Here is a 27,453-nt window from a genome sequence, read left to right as displayed (position 1 = left end):
TTTCATTGACTTTCGCCCCTGTGTCATGCTCGTGTACGATCTTGTATTTTTCGTCCGTTAAATTTGCCTTCATGCAGGTTTGTCTCATGTCTAGTCCTGTTTTCTCAAAGAGTTTTTCCGTAAAGTGCATTCTATCCTTTTGGTTATTGATTCTCAGGCTGATCTTCTGAGTTCTTTCCAGCGGTTTCAGGTGTTCGGTGATATGATCACTCCAGGAGTATAAGCTCCGCGTAAATAGAATATGAACTTGCTATGGAAAGGCATCAACTGTGAACCAACAGCGGACGCTTACAATGATCCAGCGTGTGAACATCGGTCGGTAATTGCAGAAATCCGTTGCATTTCGAATTTGCCCCATGTGGGCCGTGCCGCACTTGACTTCAGTGAACTCAATTCGTGGCAGACGGTTATTGATAGTCCTTAGTCGAGGGCAAGTCTAGGAAACGTCAGAGGAAAGAGTGCGGCAATTGCTCAAAGAATTGTGTACACACAGGTCACTTGCATGAGATTTCAAGATTTCGTCGGTTCGCGCGTCTCGACTTCCCGAATGGCGAGCGGAAGTGGCAAGTACAATGGCGTAGCCGAATAGAGCTGGTAACCTGCTTCGCGATTCGTTTACGCATACGAAATACATAAAATGGCGAAGTGCAGTTGTTATTTACTTACATGAAATATGAAAAAGTAACCGCAAAAGTATCGCAATCCCAATCAAATATTCACGCGTCGGAACAAGTTCGAATTTGCATCGTTGAAACAATTGTAAGTACAATTTGCCCTTCGGTTATGTATCCTACGAACTTTTTTACTGTCAATGGTCTGACTGAAATTTTAGTCAAATTCGTGATGCCGCATGCTCAATTTACGCACATTTACTTTACGCCGTTTCATTCGCGTTAACATTCCTTGTGTACAAATGAAAGATATCTCAATTACGGAACGTAAACCTATTAGACAATAACGAGGTTATGGAGCCGCTTGCTGCTCGTCGCTACTTGTGCTGCTGCTCGCCTGTTAGAACCACCATGCGATTTTTCGTTGTGCTTATCTCACATTATTAGGACTATTCGATCTGCTAATGTGTTAGTATATCCTTGATGTTTTTCAATTATCTAAGCGAATTCACTCAAACGTACTTCCAACGGATCTGCTACTTTATAATTTTGAGGTTATGGCATATGTACATCTGCTTTTCCAATCGTTTTTCGCGTAACACGAGGTTTTTCATTATAAACGGTATCCAATTGCTTGACGAAACGTCAAATAGTGTCTAGGTAACGTTCAGTAATCAATTTATAGTATTCAGTCATCACATTATTTGTTCAGAAATTCTGGCAACTGCGGCTGATTACATATGATAAGTGAACTATGAATTAAAAAACTCCGTGCAAAGGTAGAGGCCAATTGGCAGGTATAACAAATGCCATAACCTAGATAAACAATAACTTATTACTTTGATATATCATAAGTAATTCTATGTGTACTGACTGCTCGATTTACTACGTACATCAATATGTGTGGTAAAGCACTTGACAGGTCAAAAATACTCTTGCATTTCTCTGCTGAATATACTCAACTGAGTATATAGTAAATTAAGTAATTAGTATTTGTTAGCTGTTATGAAACCGTAACAAACTCAGATCTTTACAATTAAGGCTCCAGTTTAACTTACGCAAAGCTGCTAACTTCCATTGTTTGATCCCACAGAATTCCAAATCTTACATCATGTTATTGATGATAATTATACTGTTGTACGATGGAAGTTACTTTTGCTAAAAATGTTACAGTCTGAAATCGAGCGTCACAGTTGCATCATCTTAAAAAAACTAAGAACAAAATTAATTCAATGGTAAACTTGTATAATAGTCTGTTAGTCGAATGAACTGTTGTATGAAATTTTGATGGCCAGGAAAGTCAAGTTGAGTAAATTCTAAGTTAGTTATCATTACTTGTTTTTGGTAATGCACATTGATCATCAACTAATGTCTGCGAACAGAGATGTAACTCTTATTAAGTAATGACCGCATCTTGTCTCCGAATTGCGTGATTACATCTTTGAGAAAAATGATCTGTATTGTTAAAACTCTTCCCTGTTCTTCTTTCATCAGTTTTCATCCCTTTTCTTTCACTCGTCATCAACAGATTATATTATGATGACATCAGTGAATTACGACATCTCACTAATGTTGCGGAACGTAGGAGGGAACTAATTATTACACCACTGAAACTGGTAGATCCTTAGAAAGGGAATAATCCTGTGCACAACTCGCTTAGCTTTGAAATAATATGGCACAATATTACAACATTGTGACCAATCCTAGTGGTACAGTAACCCTTGAAGAGATTCAACGAGTGTGCTCAGTGGAAGGACAGAATGTTCAGTTTGTCGTCGAGGATTTCAACAACGGGTTGAATGGTTCACCGCAAGTGCTCACATACACAACAGCCGCACCAACCAGCGAACAGGCAGTGTTTGGTTCACAGGCGATTAATATCAGTGGGCAGCTCCCTCCAAATCATGTAGATCACCGGTAAATAAAAAATAGAGATTATGCATGTGTATCTCCAGTAGCGTTAGTCATATAAAATTAAAAGGTAACATGACACAGTAATTTTCAAAAGATTTTTTACAATTTTTTCATTGCAGGCAAAACGTCTATATAATTGAAACAAACGAAATATCCCAGTCCCACAACGTTATAAAAAACACTGTCGGCGCTCAGTTAATTGGCGAGAATGTTGTTAATGTGGAAAACAGAGGTAAGTGATAAAATTTAATATTGGACAAATACGTAATGGGTATTGATCATGGTGTGATACTATAAAACTGACATTTGTCACTAGGTTCTTCAAAGATATCACTGAATAATACATTGCAAACACAGAATATGCAATGGGTGCAAATGCAAGAAAACAATATTAATTTTGACACAGTGTTGAAACAGAACACATTGACTCCTGCCAAGAATCAAGTCTGCGGGCTTATTAGGAATCAAACACCAACCAACACTCAACCTCACGTAAGCTGTTTTTTTTATCGGTATCATTTTTACCGTTCTTTAAATTATTAGAACCAAATTTGAGCATGGCTCTACTTGTTTTCTCCTCTTCCTCTAACCGCATAAAAAATTTTAATTTTACTTGCTTATTAATATTGTTCTTTTATGGAAAAACTATGCATTTGTTGTCATCATTTTGAGAATTGAATAATCAACATTACTCTTGTATCATTCTTAATTATTTTTGATGCATATTTTCTCTGGCATGTGGAATTGTGGTATCTAGCAGATTGTGGTTCCAACAGGATTCGCATGCACAGGGAAAATTGGAAAAACTCAGGGAATTTCTTACAGCAGGGAAAAGTCAGGGAATACGAAAATGAGAATGTAATTTTTAGTCTGTCGAAGAAATAAACTCGTTCTTATACAAATTGCTACCGATCTTAAAAAAAAAAAACTGCACCTCAAATTTTGTACTGTCGCACCACTTAGTATATTCCATGTATATTACTTAATTACAAACCTTCTTCCGTTTTTTTCTAACAGAAAATCGCAGGCTGTTGTTTGTAAATTGATGGTCAGACAGTAGGATATTTATTAGGTAATATTGAAGGTATTAGTATTATTGTCTAACAAAATTGTCGTTAATCACCGGCATATTTCTTGAGAGGCTACTGGAAAATCATGTTTTCAGGCTGGAATACCTGGAAAAGTTAGGTAATTTCAGATTCTAAAAAGCATACGAATCCTGTCCGATCATTTAATATTTAGGTAGACTGTAATTGAATCGAGTGCAACATAAAACAACTGAATTATTTTAGTATCCAATGAGAAGAAATTACAGCCGTCATCGTTGTTGTGTAGAAATGACGAAGCGCGAAAATACTTTTTACCGTTTGGAATGGAATGAAACTGCTGTAGTAAATGTGATTGGAAAGACATAGGTGATCTTGTTATAGTACTTGTTGGCTAACGGAAACCTTTCTGTATGACATAGAATAAGTGAGAAATCATGAAACTAAGGCTGGTTTTTCTCCCACTCTGTTTTGTATACGTTTAGCTATCTAGGGGCCTCACTTTGTTTTAGTCCTCACCGAATCAGTGCATGGAACTTCTGTGCTGAAGCACTACATGTGCAGTCATTTCTGATTGGGGCAAATAACATGCCAAGTAGCACAGTTATCTGCTGCAATTGGATAAAAATGGCTTTTCTCATATAGTTATTCTTATAGCAAACCTGCAAAATATTTCCGACAAATTCGATATTGCTTACTAGATCAGCGTTTCAGATGATTATTTCTATTTTTGGTTGAACTTGTATTTGATTTCGGTTTGGGAAAGTCCTGTGCTATGCAAAGATTTGTAATGTAGTGTTACTTAAAACCTCAAGTGTTTTTTCTATTTCAGATCGCACTTGGGAATTTGCTTTTTATGACACATTAGTAGCGGTAGAGAAGCAGGATTATTAATTGATTGAATATTCAAAACTATATTGAAAGTAATGACATACTCCTTGCACAAAATAGTCTCAAAACATGAACATTTTTTGATGCTAGGTATCGTTGAATCTGCCAACACAACGTATTCAATCAGGACAACCAGGATTAATTCCAGTGGCTAAGAAAACACCTTCCCGTTTGTATCAGAATAAGAACAAACAATCGATGGCTAATGCAACGGCTGCAGCAGTGGCAGCATCAGCAGCGGCAGCGGCAATAACTTCAAATTGTCCACAACACATTGGGAATATAGCTAACCCACAAGAAGATCGACTTCTTAACACAAATTTGGTAAATAATAGGAATCCTAATACTATGTTTCGTCCAAAAATGTTTGTGGCGAGTAGACCAGATGCAATGAAAACTCCAGTTAGACAAGGTCGGAACGTAATTCGCCAAGACACACCACTGCCAAGAAATTCTGTACCTTTGCAAATCCCCAAAAATCAAAATTCCCGAAAGGTGTCAGAAGAGGCATATCTGTCCGAGAGAGAAAAAGTCGCAAAGTTCAAAGAGCTTCAGAAATCGCCAATGGCATTGTTACCACAGTTTCAAAGACAAATACTTCAACAGAATCTTCCACAAAGGCAGCAACAAATTGGAACAAATATGACACACCACCAACGGCAACAAATGTCAACTACAAATCAGCAACGAAGACAACAAATATCAAATAGTCCTTCGCTAAGCCTCCAAAGTCCACCCAACGCTGGCCAACAGAGGCAGCAACAAATGACTCTGACACCGCTGCAGCAGGCCCAGCTTCAGAGGCAACCAATGATGATGACACCTCATCAGAAGCAACAACACCAAGTTCAACCATCTCTAGTTCAGCAGCCAATGGAAGTCGATTCGTCCGAATTAAGTAGCCAGGAATCTGCAAAAACGAGCCAGCAGCACCAGCAGCAGCAGCAGAGCTGTGGATCACAAACAGACAGTGAATCTGCTTCTAGTCCCAACCTTACATTCATACAGAAGCCCATTGATAATCCTCAGACTTGCATTGTTCAACGCCAGATTAATGGAAACACAGCAAAGATGTTGGTTGTTTTGCCAAATGGAGAGCAAAGATTAATTACTTTTGATATCCCTAACGAAGAATGTACCGTACAGGATCTATTGGACCAGGTAACTTATACTGTGTGTAATCTTCCACTTTTTATCAAACTTCGATAACATAGACTATGGGCTAAAATAATTTTTTAACAAATCAGTAGTAATTGAATATAATTTTTATCATAATGAAATTTACGAAATTTGTAAAATTCAGAATTATAAGTACACACTTCTTTTCAGGCAAACATCCCGTTTGGTGCGGACACTAATGTCTCTTTGGTGCAGGACCAAACGTTTCAAATAAACTTTGTGGTCGAAGCAGGCCAAGGCACATTTTCAGGTTCTGGTGAGGGTAGTGAACAAAGTGATAGTAATCTGTCTCTGGATAAACTGGGTACAAGCCCTGGTGGTTCTTCACCTGTGTTCAGGTGAGTGCTTATCAATCGCTAACTTATAAGGTTATAAAACATCTTTTCCTATCCATTTTCGAATAAAATTAACTTCTTCAGATCAATTTTACTTTATCATCATTTGGTTGAAAAAAATTATTTATGTCCTTTAGTCCTTCCGAGGAGAACAGCAATTCTTCACTTACACAACATGAGGTGAGTCCAAATTCATAAAACCTGTTCCATGCAGCTTTCGAATGTGTGCAATGTAAAATGATAGACTTGTACATTTGCACAATAATGATAAATTTATAATCATACTGAAAAATCATGTGGAAGCTCTTTTAGTACAAAATGTTATGTGTTATTCACCAAGTGGGATCTTACCATTTGCTGATAAATTGTATATTATAATGTAAAATAAAGTAATATTACCATCAATAGGAACCCAAATATGTGGATGGAAAGCTGGCAGTATGTCAACACTGTGGAATCAGTTCAATTGATTTCAATCGATGCCAGCGTTGTAAAACAAAACTTCCCGATGATGTCAAAAATATTCCCATGACAATAGCTTTGGAAGTTAAAAAGGAAAATATGCTTGCGATTGATGTAAGGGTAATAAACATTACTTTTTTTTTCTTCAATTATTTACGTAGTTCTAAAGTAAATTAATAACATATACACTTTTTCAAATTACATTATTTTTATTGCTATGTGTAAAAATGTCCATTGAGAAACCACCACAAAGCATATAGTCTTCTGTAAATCAATAAATTTTTCAATGGTTTTAGACGTTTTACAAAAAAAGTAATGAACAAAATCGGCCGCTAAAGATTGATCGAGACGGATCAGTACCATCTAAACGAGGTAGAGGACGAGGTCGACCTGCACCTAAAGCGAGGTTTATCAAAGAGCCAGGTAAATTAAGAAATTCAATATGCCAAAGTATATAGGTGTATCATAATTGAAGATTTTGATTTAATCTACTTCAAGTCCAAAACTATGTTTGTATTGTACACAATTCTATGCTGAGCTGAGTTAGTCAGTTGAGAACTGATCTACAATGAAAATTTCTTTTCCAGAGTGCCTCACCATATCATCGGATGAAGATGACCAAGGAGAAGGAAAAACAAAGAAATCTTTGGGAATTAATCATCCTATGTCAGCCAATCCTGGTCACACATGCAATCAGATCGAGATAGAAATGATTTCTGAAAAAGAACCAGTCATTACTAACAACGAAAATGATATTGGCTACGAGGAAGGAATTAAAGGTATACAACAATACAACCCTTGTCCACAAACTTCAATGTCAAGAATTTTCTGATTTGCTGAGCCTTGATGGCGTTTTCATTGTAAATTGAGTAGCAAAAAAAAAAAAAAAAAAAAAAAAAAAAAAAAACGACTCGACTTCAGAAAACCCCTGAATATTGTTATATCGTAAGAGCCAAACATTATTCAATTTTATAGGTGGAGGTAGAGAGTATGATTCTCAAAACATGGCCGATGGTTCGATTCAGGCACCGCAAACCTCTCTTATTTGTCGGACGGTAAGGATAGGGTCTTACAAATATATTCCTCAAGAAAGAGTAATCATTTCACAAAGTGGCGTCAGATTGGGAGTTCCACTTCTAGAAGACAGTAAGTTTGCCCCATACAGGACTTTGATGTACAATTATCGTGATACAATGTGTACTGATCCAGCAACTATTTTGTATTCTACAGACACGAATTTTGTCCCCCTGGAAGTAAAATTGAAAGATATTGTTAAGGTGCTTATCCATTTCGGCAAGGCAATGCCTGTACTGTTTTTCTACACAACAACAAGTGCAGGAGGCATGATCCGGGAACTGTTGGGAATGCAAGATCCAAAAGGACCTTATTATGACCCAGCAGGCAAAGGTAACCTGATTTGCTCATTTCACTGTATTTTATCATTCACTATTTTACTATGTATCTTCATGTTTCCAGACCACACACTTAAACGAATAACGCTCTTGCCGGAAAAGATATCTGAAGAGGCCAAAATAATTTTAAAAACATTATTTCCATCAAATCAATTACTCGAAGAATTGAGTAGTAAGGAAGCCAATGATATCCTTGTAAGAGCTTCACCCAAGGATGTAAGTAAGCTAGCCATTGTATTCTGTCGCCTTATTTGATGTATGGAGCTGTTTGTGAATTGATATTATCAAAAAATCTCTTACAGAGCTGGCAAGTCCAAAGTATGATGAAAAAGCCAGGACAAACTACATCGGCGGCTCAAAATACTACGAATGGTGGAATTCAAACGTAAGTATGGTTCACAAGAATCATTATTTCACCTCAGGGGTAAAATTAATCTGTGGTTCAGTTTTGGCAGAAATCTATGCCAAATCCCATAAATCTAGTGTTGTCTACCCAAATTTCCTCATCACGTTGATCTAAATACCTATTATAGCCAACAGTATATCAGTCTAATCTATTCACATGTTTGATGGAAAGTAAATATTTTCCAGAATAATGGTGTATCCTCCACCACCAGCTAAAGGTGGGATCGCAATAAACACTGAAGATTACGCTTGCTTAGGTGAAGATCAGTTTCTCAACGATGTCATTATTGATTTTTACTTGCGATACTTGACTCTTGAAGTTTTATCGGAGGAAGATCAGAACAGAACACATGTATTTAGTTCGTATTTTTACAAAAGACTGACAAGTCCACACGCACCTGCTGCAGACACCGGTGTGCCACTTTCACCAGCTGCCAAACGTCATGCCAGAGTTCAGAAGTGGACTAAAAATGTGAATATATTTGAAAAGGATTTCATCGTGATTCCAATCAATGAACAGTAAGTTCACGTCAAGACAATTTTCGTTAATCGCATTGTAAATCTAAAGGAATAACTGATGCTGAAAGAGTATTTTTTTTCAGTGCACACTGGTTCTTGGCCATAATCTGTTTTCCTGGTTTTGTGGGGAAAGTGCCAATAATTTCGTCAGTACCAAAAGAATGTGAAAATAAAAAAAAAACCCAAAAGAGTAAAAAGGCGAAAGAGTTAAAGCTACAAGCTGTTACTATTGGAAATACAACAATTACCCCTGTGACTGCAACTATCACTTTGGACCCTGGTGATGAAGGTTCGGAGAGAGATGAAGCTGAAGGTGATGATGATGAAATGGAAATGGATAGTGACGATGAAGTGAGTTATCAAAAATTTTCAGTTGGGTTCAGTAGAAAATGTCCTTCATCCCACTGTAATTCTTGTCAGTGATTGGAATCCAGTGTGAGTGGTTTGTGTCCATTGCGTCCAGTTATAATATTTTATTTTTAAATTGCAGGACGAAACTGAGGACGGGGAAACAGACACTAAGCCCCCTCAGAAGCTGCGTGAGCCAACGCCTGTGCAGAACGAAATTGTAAAACTGTAAGTTTCGAATTCCGTTTCATTATACTATTTAGTTTTGTGTTGCACAATTTTGCTGCCTTGGTAAAAACAGCGATAGAGGTATACCAATTTTTAAATTAGAATGGTGCGTATGTTCATTAGGATACATTTAATTCTACTCACAGTGAATATGATTTTTTTTTTAATTCTGTTCCAGTCCTTGTATACTGATCTTTGATTCTTTGGCTGGGGCTAGTCGATCCCGAGTCGTAGCAACGTTACGTGACTATTTGAGCTGTGAATACCTTGCCAAAATGGGAACAGAACAAGTATTTTCAAAAGACACCATAAAAGGAGCCTCTCCCAAGGTTCCACAGCAATCCAATTTCACTGACTGCGGTGTTTATGTGCTGCAGTATGTCGAAAGTTTTTTTAGTGTAAGTCCTGACGGTTCTACGGCACAGAAAATACTACCAATCCCAACAGATTTACTCACCAAGTTATTCATACAAATTACATGAGTGCATCATACTCTCTGTACTTATTTACCAGCGAGGATATCTAGTCCGTATTTCAAAAATGATATTTATTTTCAGAATCCCATTAAAAATTATACGTTACCTATAAAGACATTGAAACAGTGGTTTGAGGAAATCATTGTGACCCGCAAGAGGGAAGAACTTTCAAAATTACTAGTAAGATTAATGAATGCAACCAAAGGAGACAGAAATATCATGCTACCGGTTCTAACATTCCCAACTGCAGAGGGAAGATTGCTTCCGAAACCCGAAAATAACGTTGATATTAAAACGTTAAAGTCAGAGGCGGATAGTAAAAAAAAGACAACTTCTGAGATAGAAAATCGAAATAATTCTTCAGCGTCTATGGGACCAGAAGAAAACACGGAGAAAATGGGAGAGGCTTTAAACCGTAATACAAACCAAATCCTCGCACATTCACCCCCATCCAGTTTGAGTTCTAATGAGAACAACCAAACAGACATGACCACGGACGGGAAGGCACCTACTAAGTTAGTTTCACGGAATATTGAAATTACAGCATCCCTCCAGTTTTGCTTCTACTTTCCTGTTTGTAAATGATTTCCTTCATTATAATTAATAATAATTTCTTTATCATTGATATAGATCGAGTGCCTTGACCTACATGAAGATGAAACGGATCGTTAGGCAGACACGAATTCTAGAGAGTCAGGATGACAAGCAGACTGCCAAGAAGCACAAAGGGGACTCATTCGAAACCTGTAAATAAAAGTTATTTTTCGTTTTATATCAGTAAAAATCTAACTTTAACCAATATTCATAAAACGAAGAGAGAAGTCCGTTTACCTATGTAATAAAGTATGTAGTTAATACATCGTAAGGTCAAATAAAAATACAAAATACAAATCTAAATGCGTATTCAAACTGTTGTATATGGGGCTCTGGATACTGGGTGATTCCATAATGTTTAGGTATCATAGATATGTCGGTAAAAAAGGTAAACATTATTCATTATGCTGCCTAACAGTGACAAAGTGACATTGATAACGCGAATTCTGTCGTCTGATTGTTATCAAATTTATGTGACTTATAGTCTAAATTGTTCTTATGTACAACAAAAAAACCGTTTTGTGATGAAAATCATACCATTGATTATTTGTAATTTCCTCTTTTACCCACGTGTTGGAAGCGGTATAATTTTGAGGTGACGCCTAATGTGTTACACTGTGAAAATGATGTTTGTAAAAAATGATACATAGATTAATATAGATGAGTCTGGTGCCATTTAGAGCCAGAAATAACGTGCGCATATTTTTGGTGATTGTCAAGTAATCGATTTCGTTATATACGGAAAATTCCAATGTTTCGAATTTCGTTGATCGTCAGGCATGAATGTGGTGTTAGCGAATGCATACATACACAGATTATATGCAAATTACACGTATACAACGTATAAGTTGACATGTAGTTTACAGAACCAAAACTCATGGACATAATAAACTCTTTGATATAATTGCATGAATTTCACAGGGGATAGATAATTTATTTGTCACCCTGCGGATTAAGGAAGCGTTCTATTTTGTACGAAAAAGAGACTCAAAATGTAGATTTCTACGAGTGGCTATTCTGTATCACTACCAAATCTATAAAGTGCAGGTGAAATTCCTACATTGTTAGGAAAATCAATGATTATACATTGTGTATTTGGATTTGAATATGTGATTTCAATATGGATAAATGATTAAGTATAATGAAACTGAAATCTTCGAAATAATCAACTTTGTATCCAAACAATTTTTATCCTGCACATATAGCCACTTCTGGTTAATTAAGCAAAGTAACATGCTATATCAGCTGATGGCAATTACATATTACATTGTAAGATTCATCTTGAAGATTTAATACACCTTAATTATAAAGTATCATAAAGGTTCGCCGTTCCTAAACTAAACCATCAATCTTTGAATATTCGCAAGGTTTTAGTTAATTTTAAATAACTAAATTTAGTGATAAAGTTTATAACGCTGCTAAAGGATATTAGTATAATCATTATTATAGTAACACTTATGCATATCAAAATGCCATTACATGCTTGGCATTTTCGATAGCATACATAGTTTTACTTTATTTATCCTAGGCCCAACGACCTGGTGAATATGTTGACCGAAAATTGCATCATTTGGGGTAGTCAACTAAGTACGCTATCCACATGAAACTATAGTTATTACCTGCATAGTTTTCGTAGGTATTTATTCCATTTACTTATATATCATACTGTCATTACAATATTGCTTTACCATTTTTTTTAAATATTTTTATTTTATTGTTTCTCCCCTTATTTCTAGCATTGCAAGTTGAAATAAATTTTTTTGCTTTAAATATAATTTCGTTTGTACATAAATCATTGTCATTTTACGCCTCTTGATAATTCCCACTTCAATAATTTCATTGTACATCGCACAATTGGTCTTGATTTTTCATTTACTTCTTTCAAATATACAAGTCTAGGTTTTTACACATATATTTTCTAACTGCATTGATTCAGTTCTACAATATATATTGATTGGCTACCGTTGACGGAATGGCATAAACAATACTGCTAAGAAGAATATTGAAATTATTGTATCTATACATACATGTATTGGTACATACAAAAACGTCTGTAAATTTTCTCTTTGTACAGTTTGATAAGTTGTGCAAACGCAATTACGTTGATTAATGAATGAATGATATTGAAATTAATTTATGTAGACAAATGCAATGTGCATGTATCATAAAATGGAGTCATTGCGTGCACAAATTACTCCGCGGTTACGCGTTCATATGCGGACTGTAACATTTCATACTAATCGATTGCAAATTCTTTTACTTTTCTTAACTATCGTGCGTTTGGTGGTAACCGCTGACTACGTCAAATGCCGCTAAACTTTAAATTATCGAGTAGAATGTCACTATTTTCACTAGTGTTAAAAGTCTACGCATAACTGATGTTAAAACGCCGCAGATAGCGCAATTCCACAGGCAAAGTTGAATAAAACTAAAATGCGAAAGTTTCTTTCATGTAAAAATAACGTCAGATAACTTAATCCTCCAATGAGTTATGTTTCAAATGAGAAAATAACTTTTTGATCGCTCTTCGACGAGTAGAACGGAAAGTTTGCCATGATTCGCTACTCTTTGTCACGTGTACTAATAAATTACTGGTATAAATGATTCAAGAAAACAGCAGTTATTTGTAATAACTACGTTTTCAATATCACTAAACCCGATTTTGGTGGATGTATAAAAATCCAATACTGATCCTCTGAGAGAACACATCAGTAAAACTGTATAATTTTTCGATTTCCTTGAAATTAAAACTCGTAATAAAGCTACACAAAATGAGTTGTTTTTATCACGTTTCTATCACATATACGTTCCATATGTGTCCAAATTTTATTTGAAATAACGTCTAATAGTGGTGTCTCATTAACTTCACAAGTGAGTTGCTAGTGTTTAGGCGGAGCGTGGATTTAGGCGGAAATTATCAGGTGCACTTTCAGTAACTAAAATCGGCACCTCATTGTCCTTTTTCAGGACCACTAAAGACATAATTGGTGGAATATTTCATCTCTAAGTGCTTGTAAAGAAGGGTCATTAGTGACCATTGACCAGAGTTACAGGATCGCAGCCGGATTGAATTAACTTTATGAGCCCATAACAGGCAGACTTGTAATTAGGCGACAGGTAACTTGCGTCCTATTTCTTCCTATATGTATCTACATGTGCCTTTTTGCTGCCGAGATTGCCCAAACTGCGTAAATCTCTCAATCTGCAGGCTTTGTATTGGTAATATGGGTATTACGTCAGGATCCTTCAGTCAATCGTCTCGTTAGTATCGTTATTCAGGTAGTATCGTGTGAGGAGGTGCGGATAGGGTTTTGGAAACGTGAAAAATTGTTCACCACAACTTTAAGGTATGTGCTATTATCCTATAAATAAATATCTCTAAATAGTGTTTTGCAACCAAAACAATGTTGAGTTATTGACACTAATAATTGTAAAATAAAACACTGAGCCACGAAATAAGAAGCAAGTTTGTGATCTCTCGCGGCATCAGCCACCACTAACGAACATGCGGCCACTAACGATAATATTTGTTTTCTCACATCGTTGTTGATTCATTCTGTAAAATGTTGCACAATAATTCAAGCATAGCCATTTCTCAGATCTAAATTTTTGGCGTGTGTGTTTACATACATAGCGTAGGGCAGTTGCAGGACAAACTTGCCTACGTTTGTGTAAAATGTGATTGTAAACAAAACGAGCGAATTCAAGCTAACAATAAGCCGCAGAACCCACATGGCTGCTGCTCGTCGTTATTGGATTGGGAAATATGTTTTCATTTGAACCACAGTTATATTATACTTTTGAAGAAAGGGCTGAAAATTTTCAACACAGAGAGTTCGATAAGAAGAAAATAAAAAAACTGCACTTAATCACGGTGAAAATGCTCTGTTATTTTCGACGAATGTTTTTCTTCTATGTAAAAAATGGCGTACTTTTATTTACTATATTAATAATAAGGAAACAAAATCAAAAGCCCTCCTTATAATTTGGCCTTCTGCACCCTGTTACTTGATACGCCGTTAATCATTCGAGAAATCTCTTTACCCATTTCCTTACAAAAATCACATAAACGAATTAAATATGCCCAAGACCAGCGGGTTTACTCTAAACCACACCGCCGGCGTCTTACAAGCACGTTACTATATGCGTCTGTATCTGGCTGATGATAATCTTTAGTATTCTTTCCGCACGACGTCTACACTTAATTCTACACACGTGTAGATAATACTCTGGCCAATGAAACTACGAGCTCGTTCAATCAGTTACTACGTGATTTCAATCGCTCCAGTGAACGTTCGTACCCCGCGTTATCATGTAATATATAAAAACGTTCACGAGGAGTCTCTGTTGGAGCTGAACTTGACCTGCAGTAATTATTAAATAAATTCGAATCGCCGCAAATCTGGCGCGAGTTCAATGGCATCAGCGAAAAGTGCAGCTGTGAAATTATCCGGGACGAATAAAACCGGTGCATTCAAATTTGAATCAATGATTATGAATAGTGCGTGTTGGGTCATGCAGAGACACAATCGCATCTGCACAACTTCCTCACGTTGGATGAGACGAGGAAAACTATTTAAAGCTGCAAGGTATATATTTGCTAGTTTTAAATAGTGTTCAAGCGCTGCTCTATTCGAAGCGGTCCAAAGAACTTGTTAGATATGTTATTCGATAAATTCGGCGACACAGTTTTCTGCGATAGTATTGAAACCGAGCTGCGTGGTCCGATGTGCTAAGGATACTAATTACAGTTGAAATTCAGCGATACAGCGAGTGGCGATTACTAGCCGACAAAATACATTTTTACGAACCTTCGCTCGTCGTTTGAATAAACATACAACAGCTGATCTCGTTCTGCGGTAAGTCTAACGTGCAACGCATATAATATTATACCAGTGACAGTTTATTAACTACAACGGTTGCGAATAAGGCCATGAAAACGACGTGCACAAATATGCAGTGGCAAATTTCAAATACTTGCAGGTGTGACTTAGTTTGTGGTGTGTTTCCACATTAAAACACTTTTATATTTATTTTAATTGCATTTATTAAAGCAACTAAAGAATTACTGTCAGAAAAGATATTATCGTAAAAGCTCGGTTATATTTTTATGCCATGTTATGCTTATGCTATTAGCCATGCAGGCCACAGATAGGTAGACAAGACGAATAAGACGTACAACGGACCCGTCACGTGACTCAAACAAAGTTGCACGCACATTTACACACATAGCTCAGTTTGCTTATGGGAAAATCCGAAGTCGAAAACCATAGATTTTGAACACACTTCAAGTTTTACGTAATATCTTCAGAATATTGTGAAGTGATGACCCATACAAGATTGAATATTTTTCCGAACATACAAAACATGTGTTCAATGTACGTACAAAATGTTATAGGTATTCGGTATGTGTATCACATGTTATTTCAATATACAAGTGCATGTTTACCTTCGCATACTTCCACATATGTTCGATGAATGTACTTTTCTTCTACCCGACAGGGTTGTAAATACGTAGGCATAAAGTTATATTTCATAAATGTAGCACTTACACATCCGTTTCCGGATTGTCAGACTCAATGCTGACAGTTGAAATTGTACTGAAGATGTATTAACGAATTATTCTCTGTTACTAGTTAATTTCATGTCAATACGTGATAATTGAATACGTGTCATTGTTTGCCATCGAATTGGTACGATAAGTGCTTTGGTTAACGGTGAAGTATTCAACTGAAATAATTGTCACGTACATCGCTTCATTGTCAGCCACATTATAGCGAACGGTTTCAACCCGCACGTCGCGTTTTAGCATAGTAATCAGTGAACTCACAAGTAAAACGACGATTGGGTGAAGTTCTAGATCATACTGTGTGGTGATTGTCAAACTAATATTTTCATTGACAGAAACAATTTGCAGTTAATAAAATTTCAGTTAAAAAATGGAAGTCACATTACTAGCGTTGGCGATATCAACCCTTTACATCGTTGTTACAAGCCTGATAGCATATTGGGCGAGAAGGTACGTCGAATACTACGTGAAAGAACCCCTGGTCAAGTCTTTGTTTCTGGAAGGAATTGCGACGGCTGAACTTTGCGGAGCGTGCTTCGAACTTATTATCGGTAAGGCATTCTTAACTGCTAATGCGGTGAGTCTGGCTGCAGTTTCGGCTGCGTATTGTCTCCAATTACCATCGCCTTCCCGTAAGTCATTTGATACGTGACGTGTATGCACAGTGGAATTCATCTCGACACAGTTGGAAATTTGTCCATCATGTTTAGTCGAGACCTTGTGAATCGCGTGGTGTTGAATGAAACGAATGCGATTGACGCGTCGACGTCGCATCATTCTTGGTTTCAGATTAATTGAACGATCCAAGTCTCAGATTTTAATCGTCCTCGATATTTCACTTCGATTTTTTTGTCCTTCGAAGTCGTAAACAAGTCCTTTCGCGAAGCATGAATCATTGGAGAATATCAGGCCAAGAGGATCAATGTTATACGAGATGAATGAGATTCGCGTAAATTTGTATTCCGGGAAATCTTTCATTTTTCATGAATACGGGTAATTTTTATCACGGCCAACGACAGACGAGGCATGCTAAACAGTTATCATTAGCATTTGGTCTCTCGGAGTTTGCGACAATTTTGCTTATTTTTGACGTGCCCCTCAATATTCAAATGAAGGTGGCGAGTGACGAAGATTACCATGTACGTATTTGTTTGGTGAAGAAATCGAGCCTTCCCGTTCACCCGCTTCCCATCCTGTAATATTATTTTTACACGTGTTCCGTGTTTCCCACACCCTTATAAATACGGAGGTATTTATTATCGAACATACAGTGGCCGACAACTGGGGGGTGTCAGTGTACGCGATTTACCTGTTCCTTCTGACGATCTGGTGGTCGATGAACTGGGGCGACGCATCAGCTTGCCCTTATATTCACATCGAGGAAGTCATCGAGGGAAAGAAAAGTTTGCGAGTTGCTTTCCTCCTGATATGGGCTGAGCTTGTTGGTGGATTGGCCGTATTCAGATACATTCAGCTGCTCTGGGCCCTGGAAATAGTACCGACACACAAGGATAAGGCTTTCGAGGATTGCACAACGGATTTGCAGGTATACGATATTTTAACTCCATTATTGCCAAACTACCGATAAAAGCATTTCCGCACAGTAACACCGATTCCTTTATAGGTACCCGTAATTTATGGGGCGTTTGTTGAGTGCGTTGCAACGTGCATTTACCGCGTAGTTTCCCGCGGCCTGGGAGAACTGAATCCAAGGTTTAGCACCATCATCGATTCCTTCATCGGGACTTCGCTGGTTGTTGCCGGTGAGTTGGTGTTGTCTAACTTGTTGTGCACTTTGCATTCACACATGTTATATTGCCTATACGTTCAAAAGGAAAAACAGAGATAACTTGATAATGGATTAACAAAAAGTTTGCGATACCTACATCCTGCGCATCGCAAATCTCTTGTGAATGAAGTTTCCTAGATTGCTGAATGCTTCGAATCAATTTTTCAGCCTTCAATTACTCTGGAGGCTACTTCAATCCGGCTCTCGCAACCTCGTTGAAATACGGCTGTTTGGGCACATCCTTCATGGAACATGTGATCGTTTACTGGGTCGGAGCATGTGCTGGGTCTGTTGCTTCCATCGCTGTCTACAAGCTGTCAGTAATTCAGAGTATCGTTCAGCAGCAAAAAGAGAAAATGTTGTGATATCTAGAAAATTTTGGAGTAACTTTTAATTTTCACCTATATTCAATGAAATAGAAAATTTTTCGATACATTTTTTTTCTTTAGAATTCGATGAAGCTCGACAGTTAGAATAATTTACAAGGCTCTTATTTGGAAAGTGTGAGACAATTCGGAGAAATTCGCAAGAAAATCTTGTCTCCTCTTGTAAAAAAAAAAAAAAAAAAAAAAAAAAACACAGCGAGAATATTTTAAATATTAATTAGGTGATCTGGCTAAAAACGTCAAAAATCGAAGTTACATAAAATTGTGTACGTACTGTTGCCGACGCTTAGGCGCTTCTAGTAGCCAGCCAATAATTCAAGAGCAAGCGTGATATCTGTTTTACTAGCCTAAGGTAACACGTATCTAGCACAATCTTTTGGGTATAAATAATTTATCGATATTAGTTATGTTAGTTTTGACGATTATAGCTACTACTAAATAATACTCAATTATGAAATATAGATATTAACTGCATATTTGCAAGAACTTTAGGAGTTATCTTTCGAAAGGTATTCTATCTATAGTTTCGCAGCTTCTTATATGTACTGACAATGAGTGACAGTCCATTACGAGTGCCTTGCATCCGAAGTGTATTATGATTTATGATTCAAAAATATGACGGGTATCCGTCTTTCAGACGCGATTGATATGAATAGGTTACAGAACGAACACTTAATAAAACTTACCGACAGTTACTAATAAGTTTTGTATAGGCATTCAACTACTTTCATGGTTGCATCAGTTCAATAAATGCTTTATACCATTATCACGTTATTGTTCCGTCACGATATTGAAAAAAAAAACTTATAATTAATGCTTCATCAATATTTGTAAAAGCCATTCTTAGACGTTTTAATTACAATTGTCCAGCCCCATAGCGATTCACTGTTTTTCTGGCTTTGCAATAGTCTCAGTAAAAGTGTTACGAAGTTTTTATTACTCTCCAGCGGCGTACCTTTACGGTGATTGCCTTCGAGGACTGTCTGCTGGCGACAACCACTTGAGTGCAGACTTCGTGATTTCTCATCGTCTGTAAGTTCAAGAATGTGATTGAGGTCGTATTGTAAAACAAAAATAAAATTCTGTTTGCAGAGATATCCGGTTCTTTTATTATCGAGGAATTCGCTCAAGATCGGTCATCTTCATGCAGTAAGTCAAATGACTAGCTAGATTGCATTGTAATTCGTCAGACCACTGCAGTTACGTACGGTAGTGATCACCGAGCAGTATTCGCTGCAATTGGATCTAAATTTGGACTTGATTAATGACTACGTGACGCCAAGATTTATTTATTACGCCAGAAAACTGAAACAGGATCTCTTAACTTGGTGCTGCAGGCTAATCTTCGGGGAAGTTTACTTACGACAAGTTGATGGAGAACCACAGCTGTACTATAGGGAGCTGAATTATAAACAATTAAGAAACTTTTCAATTTGTATTCTTAAATGAGCTACAATAAGAACGAGCGAAAGTTGACTTTATTTTTCTCTCCCACGAGCTACTCCGCCGACAAAATTGAAACGTGTACTCCTACTTTTGGAAACATCAAATTCTGGCTAAACTTAAATTAATTTGAACACCCTCAATTGAAGTATTTATAATTGAACACGATGGCGTAATTGTTTTCAAGTTTACTGCCAGGTATAGAGCAAGAGGAGGTAAATTTAATTTTGAACTTATATTCTCGTGTTTTTATTACTGGACGAATTTTGTTCGGTAGGTAGCACGTAGTTTTAATATCAAATATCATTTGGCTATTTTTGATGGATTACCACATAAGCAAACATCATATAGAGTAGAATTGAAAAGAGCGATTCCAATTGCCGAGTTTACAGTCGAAGCTACTGACTTAAGGTTTCCCTCCCCGATTTCCTTTTCGAGGTATCTTGGATGATCCACGTGACTTGGCGTTAGTTTGGCCCAGGGTCAGATACAATGCGAAGAAAACGTATCTGGAGCTGTTTTTGCAACTTTAGAAGGTTTATTTGGGCCTTTGAGTAAGGTAGAACTTATCGCGTCTCGCCACACGTTAGCCACCAAGCCCGAAGGGGACGGGGTGGGAGGAAAACCCGCGCGATGCTCTCTAGAATCTAGTTTAATCCGGGGAATTTGATTAGGCTAATGGCATTAGGTGAAAATCCGCGGTACTTCGACAGGTGCAGGCGACAAAGAGAGTTCCCGCCATAATGTCACTCGCGCATTTGTGTCCCGAAATTATTTAGTTTCGGAATTAGTTCAGATTCGAAATACGCTTTAAGCGTATTCTCCTGTAAATCCTTGATTTCGTTTGCTTTCGGTAGATCAAAAGATACAGGCTTCAATCTCACGAGTTATAAACAATGACGAAAAAGTTTGAGTTCAATTGGCAAATCGAAGTTCCCGAGCTACTCAGAAACGGGTCTACATTCGACAGATGGTTCGAAGACAAGGAAAACACTGAATACGAGCCCGATTGTTTGTTCAAAGTTGACGAATACGGCTTCTTCATTTACTGGAAAAGTGATGGGAAGGTATGAGATTACAAGTTCAAAAATCATCCGAGTCTAATTATCTACGTCACTTCCGGCCCGTTATCGCCGTGCAACCTCGTACAACAGTACACTTGTCAATTACATAACAAAAAAAAAAAAAAAAAAGAAAAGAAAAACTTTACTGTTCCTCACATCTCTTCCCGAGATCAAGTAGCATCTACGTATTTGCACTCCCATCGTTCAACGGAACTGCCTTCCTCGTAGTTTCCTTTGTGGCAAGCGTTGAGGTAATTTATTATATGCGTCACCGATGACATACCTCATTAAGTGCTCTATGAAAAGACGAGGGCATTTGTCAAAGCCATGGAATCTGAGACCTAAGTTGGAATTGGGATGATGTAGAAGGCAAACAGAATTCGTAGATTCCATGAACCGACTGACGTTGGGATATTTTCAGGACGGTGACGTTATTGAGCTGGCCCAAGTGAGTGACATAAGGTACGGAGGGACGCCCAAGGTAAGCTGATCGACGTTCTGGATGCCGGATGGCCTCGGGAGGATTCTTCCGAATGTTTTCTTTCTCCTATGGGTCTAGAAATATTTGGTGTAGATCACCTTTGAAAGATTGCGCAATTTTTTTCAAGGATCCAAAACTGTGCAACAAACTAGGAAAACATGGTACCACGGAACAACTCGACGAGAAGAGCTTAACGATATGTTCCGGAACGGATTACACGAATATTCACTACCAGCACGTCGTTTGTCCAGACGCACAAACGGCCAAGGTATTTCCAAAGCGTTTTAGAATACACGTCTTGCCTCCTCCCATCCAACTCGTGTCTCGTCAATCTCGAGATCTTGAAGATCGGCGATACAAGATCCACGTTACGTGAGGGTAGAAGCCAATGGGGTCAAACCGAAAATATTTCTGTACTCACCTCCGTGTGTAAAGGCGTTCGAGGAGTGAATTGAAGAATAAAAAATTTGTTGTTTCTACCTTTATCGTTACAGGACTGGCAAAGTGGGCTGCGGTTAATCACGCATAATACGAAGGCCAGCAACGTCTGTCCAAGAACGCAGCTGATGAAGCAGTAAGTGGTAATCACGTTGTTTTAATTCCGCGAGAAAAACACCACGTATCGTCAACGCCTTCAAGGATAAAAGCCCGGCTAATTATCATTCCAGTTGGAAAAGAATGAGTTTCTCTGTTGATCCGAAGGGAAAGGTGCCCGTTAAAGTTATTTCGAAAACCTTCGCCTCGGGGAAAACTGAAAAACTGGTTTACCAAGCTTTGGCTGATCTGGAATTACCGAGTGGGAAGGTAGTCGTCTTATTGTTACTCTTCTTAGTTCGCACGATACTATCAATATACTTACACTTAACGGAACTTGTTACAGAGCGATAAGATCGAGCCGGAAGCTTTCACGTTTGATAAATTCTACGCCCTGTACCACAAAATTTGCCCGCGAAATGACATTGAGGAACTCTTTCAGTCGATGTGAGTATCGAATGGTATTTGCAATCAGGTCAAGTTATTACGAAGTGTGTAAGGATCTGGTAACATAATTGTCATCAGCACCAAGGGAAAAGCGGAAACCATCAATCTAGAACAGTTAATCAACTTTATGAACGAGAAGCAGAGGGACCCGAGACTCAATGAAATTCTCTATCCACTGTACGACGATAAGCGATGCATAGAGATAATCAACGACTATGAGCAAGACGAGAAAGCAAAATCGGAGAGTAGGTTATCCCTTGTATTAATAGCGGAACTTTGCAGAGAAATCGCGAGAGCTTTCAAGTGTACATGCAATGGTACCTTTACTCTTCAGAAAAGTTGACTAAAGATGGCTTCATCCGCTATCTCATGTCCGACGAGAACTCACCGGTGTTTCTGGACAAGCTAGAAGAATGGATGGACATGGATCAGCCCCTCTCTCATTACTACATTAATTCAAGCCACAACACTTACCTGAGCGGACGTCAAATCGGTGGAAAAAGCACTGTAGAGATGTACCGTCAAGTGCTTTTGGCTGGCTGCAGGTAAATTACGATGCAGCCGCTTTTGAACCAGCCTGTATCAGCACGGGTGGTGAAGATTTTGAGTTTTGCTCTGCGTGTAGATGTGTCGAGCTGGACTGCTGGGACGGCAAGGGTGAGGACGAGGAGCCCATCATAACTCACGGAAAGGCTATGTGCACAGACATCCTCTTTAAGGACGTGATTTATGCTCTGAGAGACACGGCTTTTGTGACTTCTGATTATCCCATAATACTCAGTTTCGAAAACCACTGCTGTCTGAAGCAGCAGTACAAATTGGCCAAATACTGCGACGAAATACTTGGGGACTTGTTGCTGAAGGAACCGCTGAAGGATTATCCTGTAAGATATACTGGTTTTACGAGTGAAGTGGTTTGGTAATGAGGTAGTATTTTTTACGAATACCTGGGTATATTGCTTGGAGAAAATTGCCACAACTTTGCTTCTTGATATTGCTCTTTGGTCTTCTATTTATGAAGCGGTAAACCAATATTAGGTATCTACTCATTAATTTGTCGAGGTATAAGGTTTTCCTGTGAAAAAGAGGTCAAATACATATTGCAATTTAAATCTACTTCAGCTGGAACCCGGTTCTCTGCTTCCACCCCCGAGCGCTTTAAAGCGCAAGATTCTCATAAAAAATAAGCGCTTAAAACCAGAAGTGGAAAAAGTCGAGCTTGAACTATTCCGATCCGGACAATTCGAGGCTAAGGACGAAGTCGTGGAGGACGCTAGTGCTCCAGCCGTAGCTGAGCCGCCGAAGGTACATAAGTAATTGGAGCAAAATGTTAATCTTCATGCCTTTTTTTAATCATAGAGCAGAATATTTTCATTGCAAAAAGCAGATACTAATTTATAGTTCGATCCTGGTTTAATGTTGTTAGTAGACCTGCACTCGTGTATGGAGTGTTGAAACGTGAAGCTACTACGAAGACACCTAGTTTACCGTATGAAATACCAGAAATAGTTTCTTTTCAAAAGATTGCGCATTTTATTTTAGATGTATCGCAGGGTTAGTGGAATAAATTTTCTTTGAATATTGTTTTGCTATCTTCTTTAAGCTGCCAGCGTCGTTATACTCTAGGCATCCTTTCGGCCCCTTCAACAAGCCGACGATCACTTTGCTTACTCAACAGTTGGCTTAACCTGATAAACGATTCCACTTCACTAATCCCATGTCGTTTTTACAGTGACGTGTGTTTTCCTTTTTCCACGAGAACGTTGGCAGTTGTTTTCACAAGCGGTATCCGCTTCGGGAAGTTGAAAATAAATCGCTTTGGTACTATACCGTCATGGGTACACACGAACCACTACGAGAATTCACGGTAGATGTGTGCAAAAAATCTCCTCGTCCAGGTGCCTGGGAGTCGTTAGAATAACTTCACTTTGCCGTGTTAAGGATCATTCACTTTTTATTACAAGCAATTTTATTATACCAAACTGACACTGCCATTGATCTTGCCTCCGGGGTAATAACGTTTGATATTCTGATATTGTCCTGTTCCAGGAGGAAGTTCCCGCGGATCCGGCAGCCGCGGGTCCCCCGGGAGAGGGAGGCGCTGAAGGAGAAGCTCCCCCAATTCAATACAGCGGAAGTACAATGGCCTGCCATCCCTGGCTTTCTTCGATGATCAACTACGCTCAACCCATCAAATTTCAGAGCTTTGAAACGGCAGAGAGTGAGTCAGACGGACAGTTTCTCAGAATAGAATTGGCGTCTTTGTTCGTGATATTGATTGACAGTAATTATGTCTTCACGAATTTCCTTAAATAGTTGAAGCTGATAATTAATTTCAGAGAAAAATATCCACCACAACATGTCCTCATTTTCCGAGACCGCCGCCCTTAATTACCTTAAGACTTCGTCCGTGGAGTTTGTTAATTACAACAAAAGGCAGATGAGTCGCATTTATCCAAAGGGAACGAGAGCGGACTCGTCCAATTACATGCCGCAGGTATAACTTTGGCCTGATATTTTGCTTTCTAAAGGTCTACTTTGTTCTGCTGTTTGTTTGATCTCAATTGACACGGGCAGTCGGAGAAGATGTAGAAAGTTGTTTGTTACAGGTCTTTTGGAATGCTGGATGTCAAATGGTAGCTTTGAATTTTCAAACACCCGACTTACCGATGCAGTTGAACCAGGGGAAGTTCGAGTACAACGGAACTACGGGATACCTTTTGAAGCCGGACTTCATGCGGAGACCAGACAGGAGTTTTGATCCATTTGCTGAGGGTGTGGACGGCGTTATCACCGCTCAGTGCGCCGTGCAAGTGTGTATCCAACGAAGCACGTGTTCGAAACATAAGATCCTTGGTTCCGTCCTTATCTCACTGCAATCATAGCAAAAGTGGTCTTTAAATGTCGGAAGGTTCTTCATCCGCAACACTTTAACCCACAACGACTCTAAAACACTTCGATCTCCATCAACAGGTGATTGCCGGACAGTTCTTATCTGACAAAAAGGTGGGCACTTACGTAGAGGTGGATATGTACGGTTTGCCAGCCGATACTATCAGGAAGGAATTCAGGACCAGGATGGTACCTGCGAATGGATTGAATCCCGTGTACAACGAAGAGCCGTTCCTCTTTCGGAAAGTTGTTCTTCCCGACTTAGCGGTGCTGAGAATTGGTAGGTTACTAAGCTCCCATCGATCGCTGGGAACATTAGTGAGCAGAATTAGATGACTTCCAGATTTTTGATCGATGGCCTACTCTCGCATGTAAATTATTTGTCAACTTGCAGGGGTATACGAGGAAAGTGGAAAGTTACTCGGGCAGAGGATCCTACCACTTGATGGTCTTCAAGCTGGTTACAGACATATTTCACTGAAGACTGAAGCCAACTTCCCAATGGCGTTACCCATGCTTTTCATTAACATCGAGCTCAAAATTTATGTACCAGATGGGTTTGAGGGTGAGTTCCGGTTCTACTCATTAATTTAAACGCTGTTCGCTGCTATTGGATCGCATAACTTAACAAGTTATGCGCACTAATCGAGTCCTTTCGGTGTTTAGATTTCATGGCAGCTTTGTCGGACCCTGGAGCCTTCAACAAAGGTGCGGAGAAACGGGATGAAGCGATGAAGGGATTGGGCATCGAGCAGTCAGACTCAAAAGCGGAGGCAGAAAAAAAGAAGAAAGAGGAAGAGGCAAAAAAGGGTTTGTTCCGTTTTCTTTTCTCCTTTATAATGTTGGTAACTTCCCAATGTTCGCCTCTGGTTATTCAACTTCATCTCTGGCCAGAAGTTTACTCAGTGTGTTTTAGCGGGGGTGCATACTTGGTTTTTATATTTAAACTACGAGGTCAAGATTACTTCTACAGCATACTTGGTTTGAAATAACTGAAAAGTAAACCCAAATGTTCTTAATCTGCACTGATTTGTCCCTTTCTTTACGGAGTGCGGATGGGTGATTCCGAGAAAATTCAAATAAACATTATTCGCAGTTGAGTTCAAGCTCGATCCAATAACTATGGAATCGTTGAAGCACGAGAAAGGATTCTCAAAGACTGGAAAGAAGCAGCAAAAGGAGTTGGATACGATGCGGAAAAAGCACTTGAAGGAGAGACAGACAATGCAGAAAAATCATTGCAGTGCTATTGAGAAGCTGGTTAAAGGCAAGGAGTGAGTAATTAATGTAGGACAATGACTGCATTTTATTCTAATCACTATTCCAACATATTAGGTCCTTAGACGAAAACTTCGCGACGGAATTATTCATATAGTAGTTAAATTGCAGCAAGGCGGCTCTGACTCAAGATGCTAACGTGAAGAAAGTTGTCAACGAACAGACTGCCCAATGGTCAGCGATGGTAGAAAGACAAAGAAAGGAGGAATGGGAACTTCTCAAGACTCATGCCCAGAATTCACGCGAAGAATTGAAGAAGCTGATCGAAGTTGTACAAGTAACGCAGAACAAACAGCTTCAAGTCAAACAAGACAAGTGAGTATCCGTTATACTTGATGATTTTCTCTGCAGGCGGGTATTATTCACTTTTATTCAAATGCAGAGACATCAAAGAGATGAATGCGAATCAGGCAAAGACCTCGGTCGAAACAATGAAGGAAGTGATGAACGACAAAGCGCTGAAGACTAAAGGAGACAAGGACAGAAGACTGAGAGAAAAGAAGCAAAACAATACGAAAAAGTTTATGGAGGAAAGGAAAACGGTGCAGATTAAGCAAGGGCGAGAGAAAGAAAAGTTGAAAGTTACCCACGAGAAACAAGTCACTGAATTGGACAAAGACATTGATTTGGTAAGTAGCATCTCAACTCAAGAGCGCTGAAACACTTCTTAAATCTCGTTATTACAACAAAATCAGGCTTATTGTCACTCTGTTCTCCAATTCGTTTTCCCCCTTCACATTTTTTATTTGGACTGATGTTTTATTATTATATTGCAGACCGTCGAGTTGTACAAGAACGAACAAATCGAGTTTGACGTGTCATCTAAGACAGAATTTTACGTGTAGGTAAACTATAACAACAAAATATTGTGTTGAACGTAGATTTCAGATATCGACAGAAATTAAGGTATTGATGAAAAATCAATATCACACTCTTTAGTGTTAATTATTCAAATTAAAAATTGCAGTAGAATAATATCGTAAAATTGTACATAAGGAAAATAAAGAAGCTTGAACATCAATACGAAGATTCAATCCTTCCTCACAGAGCACTTTTCCATTGTGATAACAATTACGAATCCCGGAATTATTCAAGTGCGAAAAGTATTCTTTTTTCCGCACGCGAACCAAACAAAACCACTGTAATCTAA

General features: G+C 38.4%; 3 protein-coding genes across 8 annotated transcripts; all 3 read left to right on the top strand.

The window, feature by feature from the left end:
* Positions 1 to 555: 555 nt before the first annotated feature.
* Positions 556 to 11,330, top strand: LOC124413272. 6 transcript variants are annotated; one of them, XM_046893805.1, is made up of 21 exons: positions 559 to 759; positions 2,140 to 2,528; positions 2,645 to 2,757; positions 2,842 to 3,017; positions 4,553 to 4,786; positions 5,069 to 5,635; positions 5,792 to 5,979; positions 6,114 to 6,156; positions 6,385 to 6,558; positions 6,735 to 6,861; positions 7,026 to 7,217; positions 7,414 to 7,584; positions 7,669 to 7,845; positions 7,915 to 8,066; positions 8,153 to 8,235; positions 8,442 to 8,774; positions 8,858 to 9,125; positions 9,265 to 9,350; positions 9,529 to 9,748; positions 9,908 to 10,341; positions 10,457 to 11,330. In XM_046893805.1, exons 2-21 carry the CDS (start codon positions 2,284 to 2,286, stop codon positions 10,578 to 10,580), a joined length of 4,107 nt encoding a protein of 1,368 aa, XP_046749761.1. In that variant the 5' UTR covers positions 559 to 759; positions 2,140 to 2,283; the 3' UTR covers positions 10,581 to 11,330. The 6 variants fall into 6 exon arrangements, with proteins under 6 accessions (XP_046749718.1, XP_046749743.1, XP_046749761.1 ...); XM_046893762.1 differs by having other exon boundaries at positions 556 to 759; positions 4,553 to 5,635; XM_046893787.1 differs by having other exon boundaries at positions 558 to 759; positions 4,553 to 5,635; positions 6,385 to 6,552.
* A 3,684-nt stretch (positions 11,331 to 15,014) lies between these two features.
* LOC124415877 (aquaporin-11) lies at positions 15,015 to 18,930 on the top strand. Its single transcript, XM_046896568.1, has 5 exons — positions 15,015 to 15,279; positions 16,353 to 16,540; positions 17,261 to 17,535; positions 17,614 to 17,752; positions 17,947 to 18,930. Exons 2-5 carry the CDS (start codon positions 16,360 to 16,362, stop codon positions 18,141 to 18,143), a joined length of 792 nt encoding a protein of 263 aa, XP_046752524.1. The 5' UTR covers positions 15,015 to 15,279; positions 16,353 to 16,359; the 3' UTR covers positions 18,144 to 18,930.
* Positions 18,931 to 20,330: 1,400 nt separating this feature from the next.
* LOC124415913 (1-phosphatidylinositol 4,5-bisphosphate phosphodiesterase-like) lies at positions 20,331 to 27,233 on the top strand. Its single transcript, XM_046896637.1, has 20 exons — positions 20,331 to 20,674; positions 21,093 to 21,152; positions 21,280 to 21,420; positions 21,647 to 21,726; positions 21,821 to 21,956; positions 22,033 to 22,133; positions 22,212 to 22,378; positions 22,468 to 22,678; positions 22,759 to 23,017; positions 23,256 to 23,438; positions 24,183 to 24,354; positions 24,473 to 24,630; positions 24,743 to 24,946; positions 25,107 to 25,305; positions 25,420 to 25,590; positions 25,692 to 25,835; positions 26,122 to 26,299; positions 26,415 to 26,618; positions 26,686 to 26,932; positions 27,080 to 27,233. Exons 1-20 carry the CDS (start codon positions 20,504 to 20,506, stop codon positions 27,146 to 27,148), a joined length of 3,255 nt encoding a protein of 1,084 aa, XP_046752593.1. The 5' UTR covers positions 20,331 to 20,503; the 3' UTR covers positions 27,149 to 27,233.
* The last annotated feature ends 220 nt before the right edge of the window (positions 27,234 to 27,453 follow it).

Source organism: Diprion similis, chromosome 2 (assembly GCF_021155765.1).
Source record: "Diprion similis isolate iyDipSimi1 chromosome 2, iyDipSimi1.1, whole genome shotgun sequence".
Taxonomy (NCBI): domain Eukaryota; kingdom Metazoa; phylum Arthropoda; class Insecta; order Hymenoptera; family Diprionidae; genus Diprion; species Diprion similis.
Note: the sequence above shows the minus strand (reverse complement) of the source record. Positions and strands in the feature narration are given on the sequence as shown.